Below are 15,780 nucleotides of genomic sequence, written 5' to 3' on the forward strand. Positions count from 1 at the left end.
TAAAAAATACATGTTTATTCGGTGGAATATAAAAAGAATGTGAAATATCATTAATCTCATGAGGTAAATGATCTTGAAAACAGAATTAAATAAAACTGACCTTCTATCTAATTCCTCTAACCTTGATAACGAGATTTCATTCAAATCACTATCCATTATCATAATTTAGGGACACGTGAAAAGATAGCCTCCCAGTTTCCCCCCTCTAGAAACAAAACACATTGGAAATCACACTGAATGGGCATGTTCTCATGGAAAACAACATAACACTCTGCTGTTAGCCATAATATAATAAATAACACCTAGATAATGATAAAAAAGGAATTTTTTTCCCTTCTCAGCATATGAAGACTAGATAGTTACACTCGTAAACTCAAACAAAATAAGAAAAACAAAAACCAAAGTTACTTCCGACTAAACTACAGAATCCATACTCCCAATAGTCAGCAGGTCACAACTGGAATCAATCTCATTTCCTTTTGACGCCAAATTCATTGATGTGTCACAGCAGAGGGAGAACTACTAGTGAGATCCAGGCTTGTGAGCTTTTCCGCTTGAGCTCATCTTTCTTCTTTATAAGAGATTATCTAATTTTAAGGACTGACGTGCTGACATCATCTTTAAGTAAACCTTTGAGACATTATGGCACTGCTCAATTTTTATTTTTTTTTCTGAATTCATGGTCTCTAATTTGTTTTTATTTGCTTGCAAAACCATATATTTGTCATTTGTATTTTTAAGTCTGAACTTGGTAAATTTATTATTTTGTTCCCTGATTTGAAAATCACATCGAACACGTAATTTCAGCAATAATTTTATCATTAATTTTATCAGACTCTCTTCTTTTGATGAACAATTTAAATTCCATGCAATAATATTATTTCGCCGTTCAGCATTTTCTAGCATTAATATTCTGTTTGAAAGTGGCCCGAGTCTAGAATTGTCAACCGTCTTACTTGATGATGTGTCTTTAACCTCCTCTTTTAACTTTGAGATAGCATCATCATGAGCTCGACTTGAGCTTTCTAATGTGAGGGTACTGGAGGATACACTTCTTATTTTAAATCTAATTTCTGTTATTTCATTCCTTAGACCTTGCACTTCATCTTGAATAATTTTAACAGTTGATAAAATCAGCTGTACACTAGCTGTAAGATTTTGGATTGATTCATGTATGGTTATAGAATCAGTAGAGTCCCGAGAGGATTCCAATTCAATTTGTCTTTTCTTTCCTTTTCCCACAAATTAGCATACACCAGCCAAGAAGATACTCAAAAATATATTAATTACATCACACAGGTAGGTGGTTTACTTAATCTGTTTATCTGGCTTATGCCCTAAGATCTTTCCCACTGAGAGCATTGAATGAACTGAGCATTGAATGAACTTGGTTGAAGATGTGTCTCCCAGCTCTGCTACTTACAGAACCACAATGGACACTCTTGTATCTTGTACGGTCTTTGGAATCCCACATTGGAATTTTTTTTACAACGATGTAGTCTAAGTTTTTTCTAAAATTAATCTTAGAAATCAATTTGCGCACCTTCAATGTGGGTGCACCCTTGATTTACAGAAATGAACTAACTTTATTACTTGAGATGTTTTACAACCTCATCAATATGTCAATCCTCTTTTTCTATTTTATTGAATTGTCTGACTGCTTTTTCTTATTTTTTCATAATTTTTCTTCAAAAAGAAAATTTTGTCAACACTTTATCTTTATTTTTTCCTTGTATATTTCGTCTCTTCCTCAAAAGTATATAGACATATTTCACTTTTGATGTATTTTTTTTTCTCCTTTCTTTTGACTGAATTAACTTGTATATTTCGTGACACTAGGCTACTCATTGACCTGTATTTATTTTATATTGTTTTTTTTTCTTTTTTTGTGAATGAAGTCATTTTGTAATTTTGAAGGTCTCTCCCTATATTTCCCTATGTATATATTTATATATATATGACCCAAAATGCATTTATTTCAAGAAAATACATAAAACCTGGTAACATAACAGCAAAGACCTTTCAGCAGTAGACCCCTAATGCTAGCAAAACCACACTCATAAGCGGTAAGATTTATATTTCTTGAGGAGAAAATGTGTAGGATTTGTGTGCAGAATGCTTAGGAACTGGTTTGTATCTGATACTTCAACAAATATTGAATTTCAGGCATTTTGGCGTATTAGTAGAGACACTTGTCTCCCCCCCCCCGCCCTAAAGAAAAGGCTCTTGGAGATCGGTTAAAATAGCATTATCTGTGGTCAATTGCATTTCAAGGTCTTTGCATAACGCCTTAATCCATTGTCAATTTACCAGCAAGAAACTCATCAACAACAACTTCAAATTCTAGAATAAGATCTCCCATTCTTTTCTTTATTTCTGTACTATCACTTTCAACTGTTCCTACAAGCGCTGTTGCTAGAACTTCTTCAACATTGGCATTTTTCGACTCATTTTCGTCTTTTATCGATTGGTCTAATAGTACTCCATGAGTTTCATAGATGTTTGGAACCCAAAATATGGCATAGATAAGTCCTCTGAGGCAAGAACGGTGCCATTCAGTTAAAAATAGCTCTTCACTATGCCCTGAAAAGATATAAAAGGGCTTCTGTGTGATTCTGATTAGATGATTCCTATTTCTAGTCACTGTAATGTAGAATCTAGTGTAATGAACTTGTAACTCTATTTTATTTTACATTTGTCTACTAAACTGATCCGAATGAACCTGAGAATTGAACAAAAAATTAAAAGAAAAGAAAAACTTCTCAAAGTAAATGCACAGAGAGCATGGGTCCTGTTCTCTCTAAAGAAAAACGATTAGGCAATATGTTAAGATTTAAGCTATTATCAAGCGAAGTAAAAAAAAATCATATTCAGATATTTTAACATGTTCATGGGTGCTTAATCTCATAAAAAGCAATTGATGAATTTCCTATGTTATAATAATGTGTATTCGTTCGAACTCAGTAAAACTATTTGTAGATAAGAGTAGCCAAAAAAAAAAACAACAAAAAAAAACACATGGGATAAAACATATTTATAAAGATTATATTTTAGCAATTTCAGTTAACTATTGAGTTTTGAAGAATTAAAACATAATTTGAAAATAGCCCTTTTGTCTCTAATGACCTTTACTTCGTATAGATTACAAATGTGTTTCAGACATAGCTGGCACAACATGGTTTTACAACTGCCGTGTCTCACAAAACGGCAGTATGGTTTCTAAAATATTGGATTGTGGGATTGCTTAAATGGCAGGAATCGTCACTTTACTGAATAAAAACCCCTTTCTTACTTTAAAAACACTAAAATTTTTAACTTACGTTCAAATGAGCCCCCTCCTCAAACTCTACGGTCAGAGGTTCGATACAATCTGCCCTGGAGAAAAAAAGTATCCATTATGACCATTCTTGTTAGGGAAAATACGAATCCTTTACGAATCCTATCGAACCCTTTTTTGGGGCTGTTCTCTCCCCTCTTCCAACATCATGTATATTTAAAACGGTAGGTTATCTCAGGTTATCACTCATGTTATAACTCAGGCAACTTTGAACGTGATGGATTTTAAATATTAGGAATCAGCCAAAAAGTAGATTCTTTCAATGAATATATTCATTCCAGACTCCTTTTTTGGAGTTTCAGTTATTATTGGCTCGGGTCGCTCTAAAAAACATAGAAGTTTATTTTTACTCTTGCTATAATTTGCTAACGCTCAATATCTCACCAATTCCTGTCTTACTTCTGAAAAGGCTTTCCGTGAGCCTTAAGTGAAAACCCTTTCCTTTTTGGAGAAAATCAAACAGTTCGTGGTAACGAACTGTAAGTAAGGAGCGACCCGGGTCAATAGTAACCGAAACTTTAAAAACATGTATTTGGATACCCATAATACATCAATAGAATCAGATTTTTATGCTGATTTCAAATATATAAGTTTCATTAAGTTTAGTTTTACCCATCAAAAGTTACGCGCCTGAGAAAATTTTCCTTATTTTCAAAAAAGGGGGAAACACGAAAAGTCATAGAACTTTAATGAAAATCACACCATCGGATTCTGCGTGTCAGAAAACCCTCCTGCGGAAGTTTCAAGCTCCTATCTGCAAAAATGTTGAATTTTGTATTTTTTGTCAGAAGAAAGATCACGGATGCGTGTTTATTTTATTTAATTTTTTTTTTTGTTTCACCAAGGGGTGATCGTATCGATCCAGTAGTCCTAGAATATCGTAAGAGGGCTGATTTGAACGGAAATTAAAAGTTCTAGTGCCCTTTTTAAGTGACCAAAAAAGTTGGAGGGCAACTTGGCCCCCTCCCATTCTCGTTTTTTTTCCCGAAGTCACCCTATCAAAATTTTGAGATTGTCATTTTGTTCAGCATAGTCGAAGATCTAATAAATATGTCTTTGAGGATGACTTAATCCCCCACAGTTCCCAGGGGAAGGGCTGAAAGTTATGAACTTCGCCCATTGTTTACATAAGACAAGATAAGATTTATTGCAAAAAGCCTGTGTGCCATAGCAATACATAATACAATCTCCAAACCGACACTCAGGAACAAAATACAACTTCAGATAGTAAAAATCAAAAAAGGAAAAAAGAACAACAAAACGGCAAAAAAGAAACACACCAAGGTTCGACTTTTAACCAACAAACACCATATAATAAAATTCAAATCATAAAAATAGTATCAGGCTATCCTCTCAAACATGATTCCCTATATTTAATCCCTAAACGAAGAAACTTACACAACTGTTTAGTAGCACATGCGTTCCTCTCAGCCATCCGCTCTATTAACCAACATTCACTCCCAAACACTCGTCCAAAACATTCATTCCGCAACTCAGACAGCTTTTCACACTCGGATACAAAATGAAATAGGTTTTCGTTCGCCAATCCACTCTTAGGGCAAAAATAGTGGCCAGTCGCCAGCCAAAATTTTCCAAAAAAAGCCTTTCTCTCCTCTAAATTCAAACGGTCCCCTCATACCAACAATAAATTCTCATAACCCTTTTTATTTGTCTCAAATTTATGATAAATATCCCCCCTCCAGATGTCTTTGGCTTAGGAGTAAAACCTCAAAGACATAGATTGGTCCTTATGAGCTTACCTCTCTTGGATTTCTTGGTCATTTAGGGTTCGCTGGACTTCCTTCCATACTCACACGGTTTCATCCATAGTGCCTTTTCCTTCATTCCACATCTCCGAAAGTCCACAAAGGTCCAGTATTTTCTTGACCTGATTTGACCATGAATCACGTCTACCATCCTTCAAGCTCTCCAAATAAGCTAGTAGAGTAGGAACTACCATTTCTGCCACTTTACGTTCCTTCCGGTGTATTTGTCCCACTTTACGTTCCTTGACACCTTTCCAGTACATGTTTTTTTTTAATTTACGCAATTTCAAAGTTCAATAAATCCGTGGTCATTCATCTGTAAGTTGATTAGTAGGTTTTTTTTTTAAACTTGGCTAATTCTGAAACTTCGAGTTTGGGATGAATAGTTTGCTGATAAGTTAACTTTAGTATTTTATGGTTTTATGTGCCCGAAATCATGAATTAGAATAGTTAATTAGCTGTTTAGGTTTTCAGACATAGTTTTTTTTATTTGTTCTTGGGTGTCGGGGTCCTGGCGGGATGAGTTGCACGCGGGTTCAGTTAAAGGAGGTACCGTGACCCGGGGGCTTCGGTTATACCGGGGCTCCGTGACACGGGTGTTCAGTGGCACGGGGGGGGGAGTTAAATGGGGATTGAGTTCCACGAGAGTAGTGTTTTGTCGTGGTTTAGCTTGTCACAGTTACATTCTCTTGATCCTTCAAAGTTCACTTTTGATTTTAGTTACATGGGGGGTTTAGTTGCATGGGGGTTGAGTTAAATGGGGCTTGAGTTCCACGAGAGTAGTGCTTTGTCGTGGTTTAGCTGTAGGTTTTTTTTTTTAAAACTTGGCTAATTCTGAAACTTCGAGTTTGGGATGAATAGTTTGCTGAGAAGTTAACTTTAGTATTTTATGGTTTTATGTGCCTGAAATCATGAAATAGAATAGTTAATTAGCTGTTTAGGTTTTCAGACATAGTTTTTCATATGTTCTTGGGTGTTGGGGTCCTGGAGGGATGAGTTGCACGAGGGTTCAGTTAAAGGAGGTACAGTTACACGGGGGTTTCGGTTATACAGGGGTTCAGTTACAAGGGGGTTCAGTTGCACGGGGGGTTGAGTTAAATGGGGATTGAGTTCCACGAGAGTAGTGTTTTGTCGTGGTTTAGCTTGTCACAGTTACATTCTCTTGATCCTTCAAAGTTCACTTGTGATTTTAGGTACCTGGGGGGGGCAGTTGCATGGGGGTTGAGTTAATTGGGGCCACGAGAGTATTGCTTTGTCGTGGTTTAGCTGTAGGTTTTTTTTTTTAAACTTGGCTAATTCTGACACTTCGAGCTGGGGCTGAATATTTTGCTGAGAAGTTTAACTTTAGTATTTTATGGTATTATGTGCCTGGAATCAAGAATTAGAATATTTAATTAGCTGTTTAGGTTTTCAGACATAGTTTTTTAGATGTTCATGGGTGTGGGGTTCCTGGAGGGTTGAGTTGCACGAGGGTTCAGTTAAAGGGGGGTACAGTTACACGGGGGTTTCGGTTATACAGGGGTTCAGTTACAAGGGGGTTCAGTTGCACGGGGGAGTTGAGTTAAATGGGGATTTTGTTCCACGAGAGTAGTGCTTTGTCGCGGTTTAGCTTGTCACTGTTACATCCTTATGATCCTTCAAAGTTAACTTCTTATTGTAGTTCCATGGGGTGTTCAGGTGCACGGGGGGTAGAGTTAAATGGGGCTTGAGTTACATGAGAGTAAATAAGTAGTTTTGTATCTTTTAAAAGAAAGTTAAGGGGTTTGAAAGACTCAGTTGACTGACTCCATGTGGTTTTTATTTTCATGGTGGTCATTAAAAAAGAAATTTTTTTGTTAAATAAGTAGTTTTTGTATCTTTTAAAAGAGCTTTAAGGGGTTTGAGAGACTCAGTTGCCTGATTCCGTGTGGTTTTCCTTTACTTGGTAGTCATTAAAAACGAAATTTTTGTGTTAAATAAGTAGTTTTTGTATCTTTTAAAAGAGCTTTAAGGGGTTTGAAAGACTCAGTTGCCTGATTCCGTGTGGTTTTTCTTTTCATGGTGGTCATTAAAAACGAAATTTTTGTGTTAAATAAGTAGTTTTTGTATCTTTTAAAAGAGCTTTACAGGGTTTGAGAAACTCAGTTGCCTGATTCCGTGTGGTTTTCCTTTACTTGGTGGTCATTAAAAACGAAATTTTTGTGTTAAATAAGTAGTTTTTGTATCTTTTAAAAGAGCTTTAAGGGGTTTGAGAGACTCAGTTGCCTGATTACGTGTGGTTTTTCTTTTCATGGTGGTCATTAAAAACTAAATTTTTTTGTTAAATAAGTAGTTTTTGTATCTTTTCAAAGAGCTTTACTGGGATTGAGAGACTCAGGTGCCTGATTCCGTGTGGTTTTTCTTTACGAGGTGGTCATTTGTTGTATCTTTTAAAAGATCTTTAAAGGGTTTGAGAGACTCAGTCGCCTAATTCCGTGTGGTTTTTCTTTACTTAGGGGTCATTAAAAACGAAAATTTCGTGTTAAATAAGTAGTTTTTCTATCTTTTAAAAGAACTTTACGGGGATTGAGAGACTCAGTTGCCTGTTTCCGTGAGGTTTTTCTTTACTTGTTGGTCATTAAAAACTAAATTTTTGTGTTAAATAAGTAGTTTTTGTATCTTTTAAAAGAGCTTTACGGGGATTAACAGACTCAGTTGCAGGATTCCGTGTGGTTTTTCTTTACTTGGTGGTCATTAAAAACTATATTTTTGCGTTAAATAAGTAGTTTTTGTATCTTTTAAAAGAGCTTTACGGGATTTGAGAGACTCAGTTGCCTGATTCCGTGTGGTTTGTCTTTACTTGGTGTTCATTAAAAGCGAAATTTTTGTTGTAAATAAGTAGTTCTTGTATCTTTTAAAATAACTTTACGGGGGTTTGAGAGACTCTGTTGCCTGATTCCGTTTGGTTTTTCATCTTTTCAGTAAAGACACTCGATATCCTAAAAGTGTTTAATTCAAACTTTTTTAAAACTTCGAAATTTTTCAACTTTATTTATTTTTTTCTTTTTGTACATAACTTAAAATGTCAAAATATGCTTACAGTTCTAATAATTGCGCTCTGTGATTGGTCAGAGACATGATGTGACTTTCCCACTGGTATTCTATGACCAGTTATTGATACTACCTAATCTATTGAATGTATTAAATCAGTATTTCTTACACAGTGGAACTATAAACACATAAGTCATATCTTTAAAAAAAAGTGAAGATGAAGCATTTTAATAAAGTGTGTTTACATAACAAGGTTATTGTAGCATTGAATGCCGACAAAGAGAAGTATTTAAACTTTGAAACAAGTACAGGTGGTAGCACTATTGGAAATTTAAGCATGCATTGTCATGACAGTAAGGAATTAAATTTCTTTGGAATACCGAAAAAATTCAACTCTTATGTTGGTGGTTATGCGAGATTGATATCTCCAGAGATGATTGCACTCAAAGAGAATTCCAACATAAAAATAATCATTGATGATAGAGGACAACTCCTTGCTACTGCTGCAGGTAACACATTACCTACTGATACATCCAATCGTCACCTTTCGGGTATTAGCATTCAACGGAAGATCAATAAAAGAAAGGCCTACTCTTCTAATAATATCGTAAACCATATCTTGTCTACGTGCTGAAACTGTTACCTGTGTAAAAATAATGTGATAATAGACAGTGAAATTGCCAGAAAAATAAAAAGGGCATTGTCAGAAAATATCACGATGGAATATAAAGATGAATGGATGAAAAACAAAGCACCAGCAAACGTTACTGCCATTGATCAAACAGTCATTGAACCAAATAATACCAAAGACGAAAAGCATATTGAGCCTGTTGATGACGCACCAGAAAAAATTGTGTATGACTCAAAATGGAATAATGATCATTTTACTGATTACGAACTAAGAGAAGACAATAGCTATAATATCAAGAGAGAACATGGTGAACTATTTTATGGAACAGATTCAAAATGTCCAAAGTTAATCATTGATATTAATAATGTATCGTAATATATTTTTTGTATTAATATTCTACATAGCATTATTTCATTAAAAATATATTATGCATTACATTGTTATGTGTTCATTATTTTTAGAGTAAGCTAGCATATCAAACGTTTAGAATGTCTAATAAAACATCGGATATGTAAGAAAAGGAATTTGCGTACATGTATTGTCAGATACATGAGAACAAATTCTTTCTTGAATTCGCCTCCTGGATAAATAAAAAAAAGACAATTCAGTTAAGAAGTTATGACGAAACTCTAAGTAAGCAACAAACTCTTTCTTGAAGTTACATCAAGGATACACAATGCAGAAATTTCATTTAAGAAATTATGAAAAATTGTAAGTAAGTAGCAAATTCTTTCAAAAATATGTTAATACGTTTAAGCAATAAATATTTTTAAGCTTAACCCGTCTTTATTCTTTAGAATAGTTTTATTCATTTCAATAAATTATGAAAAAATTGTAAGCAAGTAACAATAGCTTTCTTGAATTCACTTCCTGGACACAATACAAATATTTAATTCAAGAAATCATAATAAAATCGCAAGTAAGTAATAAAGTCTTTATTGTTTTCACCTATTGGATACGCAATACTGAAATTTCATTCAAGAAATTATGAAGGAATTGTAAATAGGTAACACACTCATGTTACCTCATGGATACACAATGCAGAAATTTCATTTAAGAAATTATCAAAAATTGTAAGTAAGTAGCAAATTCTTTCTTGAATTCGCCTCCTGGGTAAATAAAAAAGACAGTTCATTAAAGAAATTAGGTAAAATTGTAAGTAAGTAGCAAATTCTTTCTTGAATTCACCTGCTGGATAAACAAAAAGACATTTTGTTTGAGAAATTATGACAAAATTCCAAGTAAGTAACAAACTCTTTATTGTTTTCATGACTTAGATACACGATGTAGAAATTTAATTCAGGAAATTATGAAAAAATTCTCAGTAAGTAACAATTTCTTTCTTGAAGTCTACTCTTGGATACACAATACGGAAATTTCATTTAAGAAATTATGAAAATATTTGTAAGTAAGTAACAAACTCTTTTTTTCACCTCTTGGATATACTGTACAGATACTTCATTCAAGAAATTATGAAAAAATCGCAAGTAATTAACTTTTTTTTTCTTTATCAAAAACAATTTTCACTTAGCTACACGATGTAGAAATTTAATTCAAGAAATTAGAAAAAAAATCTCAGTAAGTAACAATTTCTTTCTTGAAGTCAACTCATGGATACACAATACGGAAATTTCATTCAAGAATTTCATGACTTAGATACACGATGTAGAAATTTGATTCAAGAAATTATGAAAAAATTCTCAGTAAGTAACAATTTCTTTATTGAAGTCATCTCTTGGATACACAATACGGAAATTTCATTCAAGAAATTATAAAAATATTTGTAAGTAAGTAACAAACTCTTTATTGATTTCACCTCTTGGATATACAGTACAGATACTTCATTCAAGAAATTATGAAAAAATCGCAATTAAGTAACTTTTTTTTTATCTTTATAAAAAAAAATTTTCACTTAGCTAAAAGATTTAGAAATTTAATTAAAGAAATTATTTAAAAATTCTCAGTAAGTAACAATTTCTTTATTGAAGTCAACTCTTGGATACGCAATACGGAAATTTCATTCAAGAAATTATGAAAAAATTGTAACTAAGTAGCAAATTCTTTCTTGAATTTACCTGTTGGACAAACAAAAAAAAGACATTTCGTTCAAGAAATTATGACAAAATTCTAAGTAAGTAACAAACACTATTGTTTTCACGAGTTAGATATACGACGTAGAAATTAAATTCAAGAAATTATGAAAAAATTCTCAGTCTAAGTAGCAAATTCTTTCTTGAATTCACCTGTTGGATAAACAAAAAAAAACAAAAAAAATATTTCGTTCAAGAAATTATGACAAAATTCTAAGTAACAAACTTTATTGTTTTCACGAGTTTGATATACGATGCAGAAATTAAATTCTTGAAATTATGACAAAATTCTCAGTAAGTAACCATTTCTTTCTTGAAGTCAACTCTTGGATACACAATACGGAAATTTCATTCAAGAAATTATGAAAATATTTGTAAGTAAGTAACACACTCTTTATTAATTTCACCTATTAGATATACAGTAGAGATACTTCATTCAAGAAATTATGAAAAAAATCGCAAGTAAGTAGTTTTTTTTTCTCTTTATCAAAAACGATTTTCACTTAGCTACACGATGTAGAAATTTAATTCAGGAAATTATGAAAAAATTCTCAGTAAGTAATAATTTCTTTCTTGAAGTCAACTCTTGGATTGACACAATACGAAAATTTCATTCAAGAAATTATAAAAAATATTTGTAAGTAAGTAACGAGCTCTTTATTGATTTCACCTCTTGAATATACAGTACAGATACTTCATTCAAGAAACGTGATTAAACACGTTTTGAAACTACATGCTATTTGTATGCCTTTCCTTGGCACCTTTCCAAACGAGCGGGGATTCCCCACTGGTTCCTACACATTGCAAAAAGTGAGCAGTACGAAAACTCTACGTTTTCAACCAGACTGGTTTTTTAGGGACCAATCAGGAGAGATATGCAAAGTCGACATAGCTTTATTTCATTTTTTGTTAAGGTTCATTTAGACGAGGTTACGTGCGCGCACTTATCTCTTTATCAAAAACAATTTTGACTTAGATACACGATGTAGAAATTTAATTCAAGAAATTATGAAAAAATTCTCAGTAAGTAACAATTTCTTTCTTGAAGTCAACTCTTGGATACACACAATACGGAAATTTCATTCAAGAAATTAGAAAAAATACTTGTAAGTAAGTAACAAGCTCTTTATTGATTTCACCTCTTGAATATACAGTACAGATACTTCATTCAAGAAACGTGATTAAACACGTTTTGAAACTACATGCTATTTGTATGCCTTTCCTTGGCACCTTTCCAAACGAGCAGGGGATTCCCCGCTGGTTCCTACACATTGCAAAAAGTGAGCAGTACGAAAACTCTACGTTTTCAACCAGACTGGTTTTTTAGGGACCAATCAGGAGAGATATGCAAAGTCGACATAGCTTTATTTAATTTTTTTTAAGGTTAATTTAGACGAAGTTACGTGTGCGCACGTAACCTCGTCTAAATTAACGTTAAAAAATGAAATAAAGCTATGTCGACTTTGCATATCTCTCCTGATTGGTCCCTAAAAAACCAGTCTGGTTGAAAACGTAGAGTTTTTGTACTGCTCGCTTTTTGCAATGTGTAGGAACCAGTGGGGAATCCCCGCTCGTTTGGAAAGGTGCCAAGGAAAGGCATACAAATAGCATGTAGTTTCAAAACGTGTTTAATCACGTTTCTTGAATGAAGTATCTGTACTGTATATTCAAGAGGTGAAATCAATAAAGAGCTTGTTACTTACTTACAAGTATTTTTTATAATTTCTTGAATGAAATTTCCGTATTGTGTGTATCCAAGAGTTGACTTCAAGAAAGAAATTGTTACTTACTGAGAATTTTTTCCTAATTTCTTGAATTAAATTTCTACATCGTGTAGCTAAGTGAAAATTGTTTTTGATAAAGAGAGACGTGCGCGCACGTAACCTCGTCTAAATGAACCTTAAAAAAATGAAATAAAGCTATGTCGACTTTGCATATCTCTCCTGATTGGTCCCTAAAAAACCAGTCTGGTTGAAAACGTAGAGTTTTCGTACTGCTCACTTTTTGCAATGTGTAGGAACCAGTGGGGAATCCCCGCTCGTTCGGAAAGGTGCCAAGGAAAGGCATACAAATAGCATGTAGTTTCAAAACGTGTTTAATCACGTTTCTTGAATGAAGTATCTGTACTGTATATTCAAGAGGTGAAATCAATAAAGAGCTTGTTACTTACTTACAAATATTTTTTATAATTTCTTGAATGAAATTTACTTATTGTGTGTATCCAAGAGTTTACTTCAAGAAAGAAATTATTACTTACTGAGAATTTTTTTATAATTTCCTGAATTAAATTTCTACATCGTGTTGCTAAGTGAAAATCGTATTTGATAAAGATAAAAAAAAACTACTTACTTGCGATTTTTTTCATAATTTCTTGAATGAAGTATCTCTACTGTATATCTAATAGGTGAAATTAATAAAGAGTGTGTTACTTACATACAAATATTTTCATAATTTCTTGAATGAAATTTCCGTATTGTGTATCCAAGAGTTGACTTCAAGAAAGAAATGGTTACTTACTGAGAATTTTTTCATAATTTCAAGAATTTAATTTCTACATCGTATATCTAACTCGTGAAAACAATAAAGTTTGTTACTTACTTAGAATTTTGTCATAATTTCTTGAACGAAATGTCTTTTTTTGTTTTTTTTTTGTTTATCCAACAGGTTAATTCAATAAATAATTTGCTACATAGAATGAGAATTTTTTAATAATTTATTGAATTTAATTTCTACATCGTATATCTAACTCGTGAAAATAATAGAGTTTGTTACTTACTTAGAATTTTGTCATAATTTCTTGAACGAAATGTCTTTTTTTGTTTGTCCAACAGGTAAATTCAAGAAAGAATTTGCTACTTAGTTACAATTTTTTCATAATTTCTTGAATGAAATTTCCGTATTGCGTATCCAAGAATTGACTTCAAGAAAGAAATTGTTACTTACTGAGAATTTTTCAATAATTTCTTGAATTAAATTTCTACATCATTTATCTAAGTGAAAATTTTTTTTTATAAATATAAAAAAAAAGTTACTTACTTGCGATTTTTTAACAATTTATTGAATGAAGTATCTGTACTGTATATCCAAGAGGTGAAATCAATGAAGAGTTTGTTACTTACTTACAAATATTTTCATAATTTCTTGAATGAAATTTCCGTATTGTGTATCCAAGAAATGACTTCAAGAAAGAAATTGTTACCTACTGAGAATTTTTTCATAATTTCTTGAATCAAATTTCTACATCGTGTATCTAAGTCATGAAATTTTTGAATGAAATTTCTGTATTGTGTATCCATGAGTTGACTTCATGAAAGAAATTGTTGCTTACTGATATTTTTTCATAATTTCTTGAATTAAATTTCTACATCGTGTAGCTAAGTGAAAATTGTTTTTGATAAAGAAAAAAAAAGTTAATTACTTGCGATTTTTTCATAATTTCTTGAATGAAGTATTTGTATAGTATATCCAAGAGGTGAAAAAAAAAGAGTTTGTTACTTACTTACAAATATTTTCATAATTTCTTAAATGAAATTTCCGTATTGTGTATCCAAGAGTAGACTTCAAGAAAGAAATTGTTACTTACTGAGAATTTTTTCATAATTTCCTGAATTAAATTTCTACATCGTGTATCTAAGTCATGAAAACAATAAAGAGTTTGTTACTTACTTGGACTTTTGTCATAATTTCTCGAACGAAATGTCTTTTGTTTATCCAGCAGGTGAATTCAAGAAAGAATTTGCTACTTACTTACAATTTTACCTAATTTCTTTAATGAACTGTCTTTTTTATTTACCCAGGAGGCGAATTCAAGAAAGAATTTGCTACTTACTTACAATTTTTGATAATTTCTTAAATGAAATTTCTGCATTGTGTATCCATGAGGTAACATGAGTGTGTTACCTATTTACAATTCCTTCATAATTTCTTGAATGAAATTTCAGTATTGCGTATCCAATAGGTGAAAACAATAAAGACTTTATTACTTACTTGCGATTTTATTATGATTTCTTGAATTAAATATTTGTATTGTGTCCAGGAAGTGAATTCAAGAAAGCTATTGTTACTTGCTTACAATTTTTTCATAATTTATTGAAATGAATAAAACTATTCTAAAGAATAAAGACGGGTTAAGCTTAAAAATATTTATTGCTTAAACGTATTAACATATTTTTGAAAGAATTTGCTACTTACTTACAATTTTTGATAATTCCTTAAATGAAATTTCTGCATTGTGTATCCATGAGGTAACTTCAAGAAAGAGTTTGTTGCTTACTTAGAGTTTCGTCATAATTTCTTGAATGAAATGTCTTTTTTTTTTTATCCAGGAGGCGAATTCATGAAAGAATTTGTTCCCATGTGTCTGACAATAGATGTATGAAAATTCCTTTTCTTACATCTCCGACGTTTTATTAGACATTCTAAACGTTTGATATGCTAGCTTACTCTAAAAATAATGAACACAAAACAATGTAATGCATAATATATTTTTAATGAAATAAGGCTATGTAGAATATTAATACAAATAATATATTATGATACCTTATTAATATCAATGATTAACTTTGGACATTTTGAATCTGTTCCATAAAATAGTTCACCATGTTCTCTCTTGATATTATAGCTATTGTCTTCTCTTAGTTCGTAATCAGTAAAATGATCATTATTCCATTTTGAGTCATACACAATTTTTTCTGGTGTCACATCAACAGGCTCAATATGCTTTTCGTCTTTGGTATTATTTGGTTCAATGACTGTTTGATCAATGGCAGTAACGTTTGCTGGTGCTTTGTTTTTCATCCATTCATCTTTATATTCCATCGTGATATTTTCTGACAATGCCCTTTTTATTTTTCTGGCAATTTCACTGTCTATTATCACATTATTTTTACACAGGTAACAGTTTCGGCACGTAGACAAGATATGGTTTACGATATTAGCAGAAGAGTA

General features: G+C 32.2%; 1 protein-coding gene across 1 annotated transcript in view; it reads right to left on the reverse strand.

Moving 5' to 3' along the window:
• Positions 1 to 1,958: 1,958 nt before the first annotated feature.
• LOC148946780 (uncharacterized) overlaps positions 1,959 to 15,780 on the reverse strand; it is a 308,282-nt gene continuing 294,460 nt past the window's right edge. Inside the window, exon 23 of the mRNA XM_089096599.1 lies at positions 1,959 to 2,583. Coding sequence (XP_088952725.1) covers positions 2,291 to 2,583 — 293 coding nt within the window. The 3' untranslated portion in view covers positions 1,959 to 2,290. The remainder of the gene's footprint in view (positions 2,584 to 15,780) is intronic.

This window comes from Artemia sp. Qi Xiang Cuo, chromosome 11 (assembly GCF_049724085.1).
Source record: "Artemia sp. Qi Xiang Cuo chromosome 11, ASM4972408v1, whole genome shotgun sequence".
Taxonomy (NCBI): Eukaryota; Metazoa; Arthropoda; class Branchiopoda; order Anostraca; family Artemiidae; genus Artemia; species Artemia sp. Qi Xiang Cuo.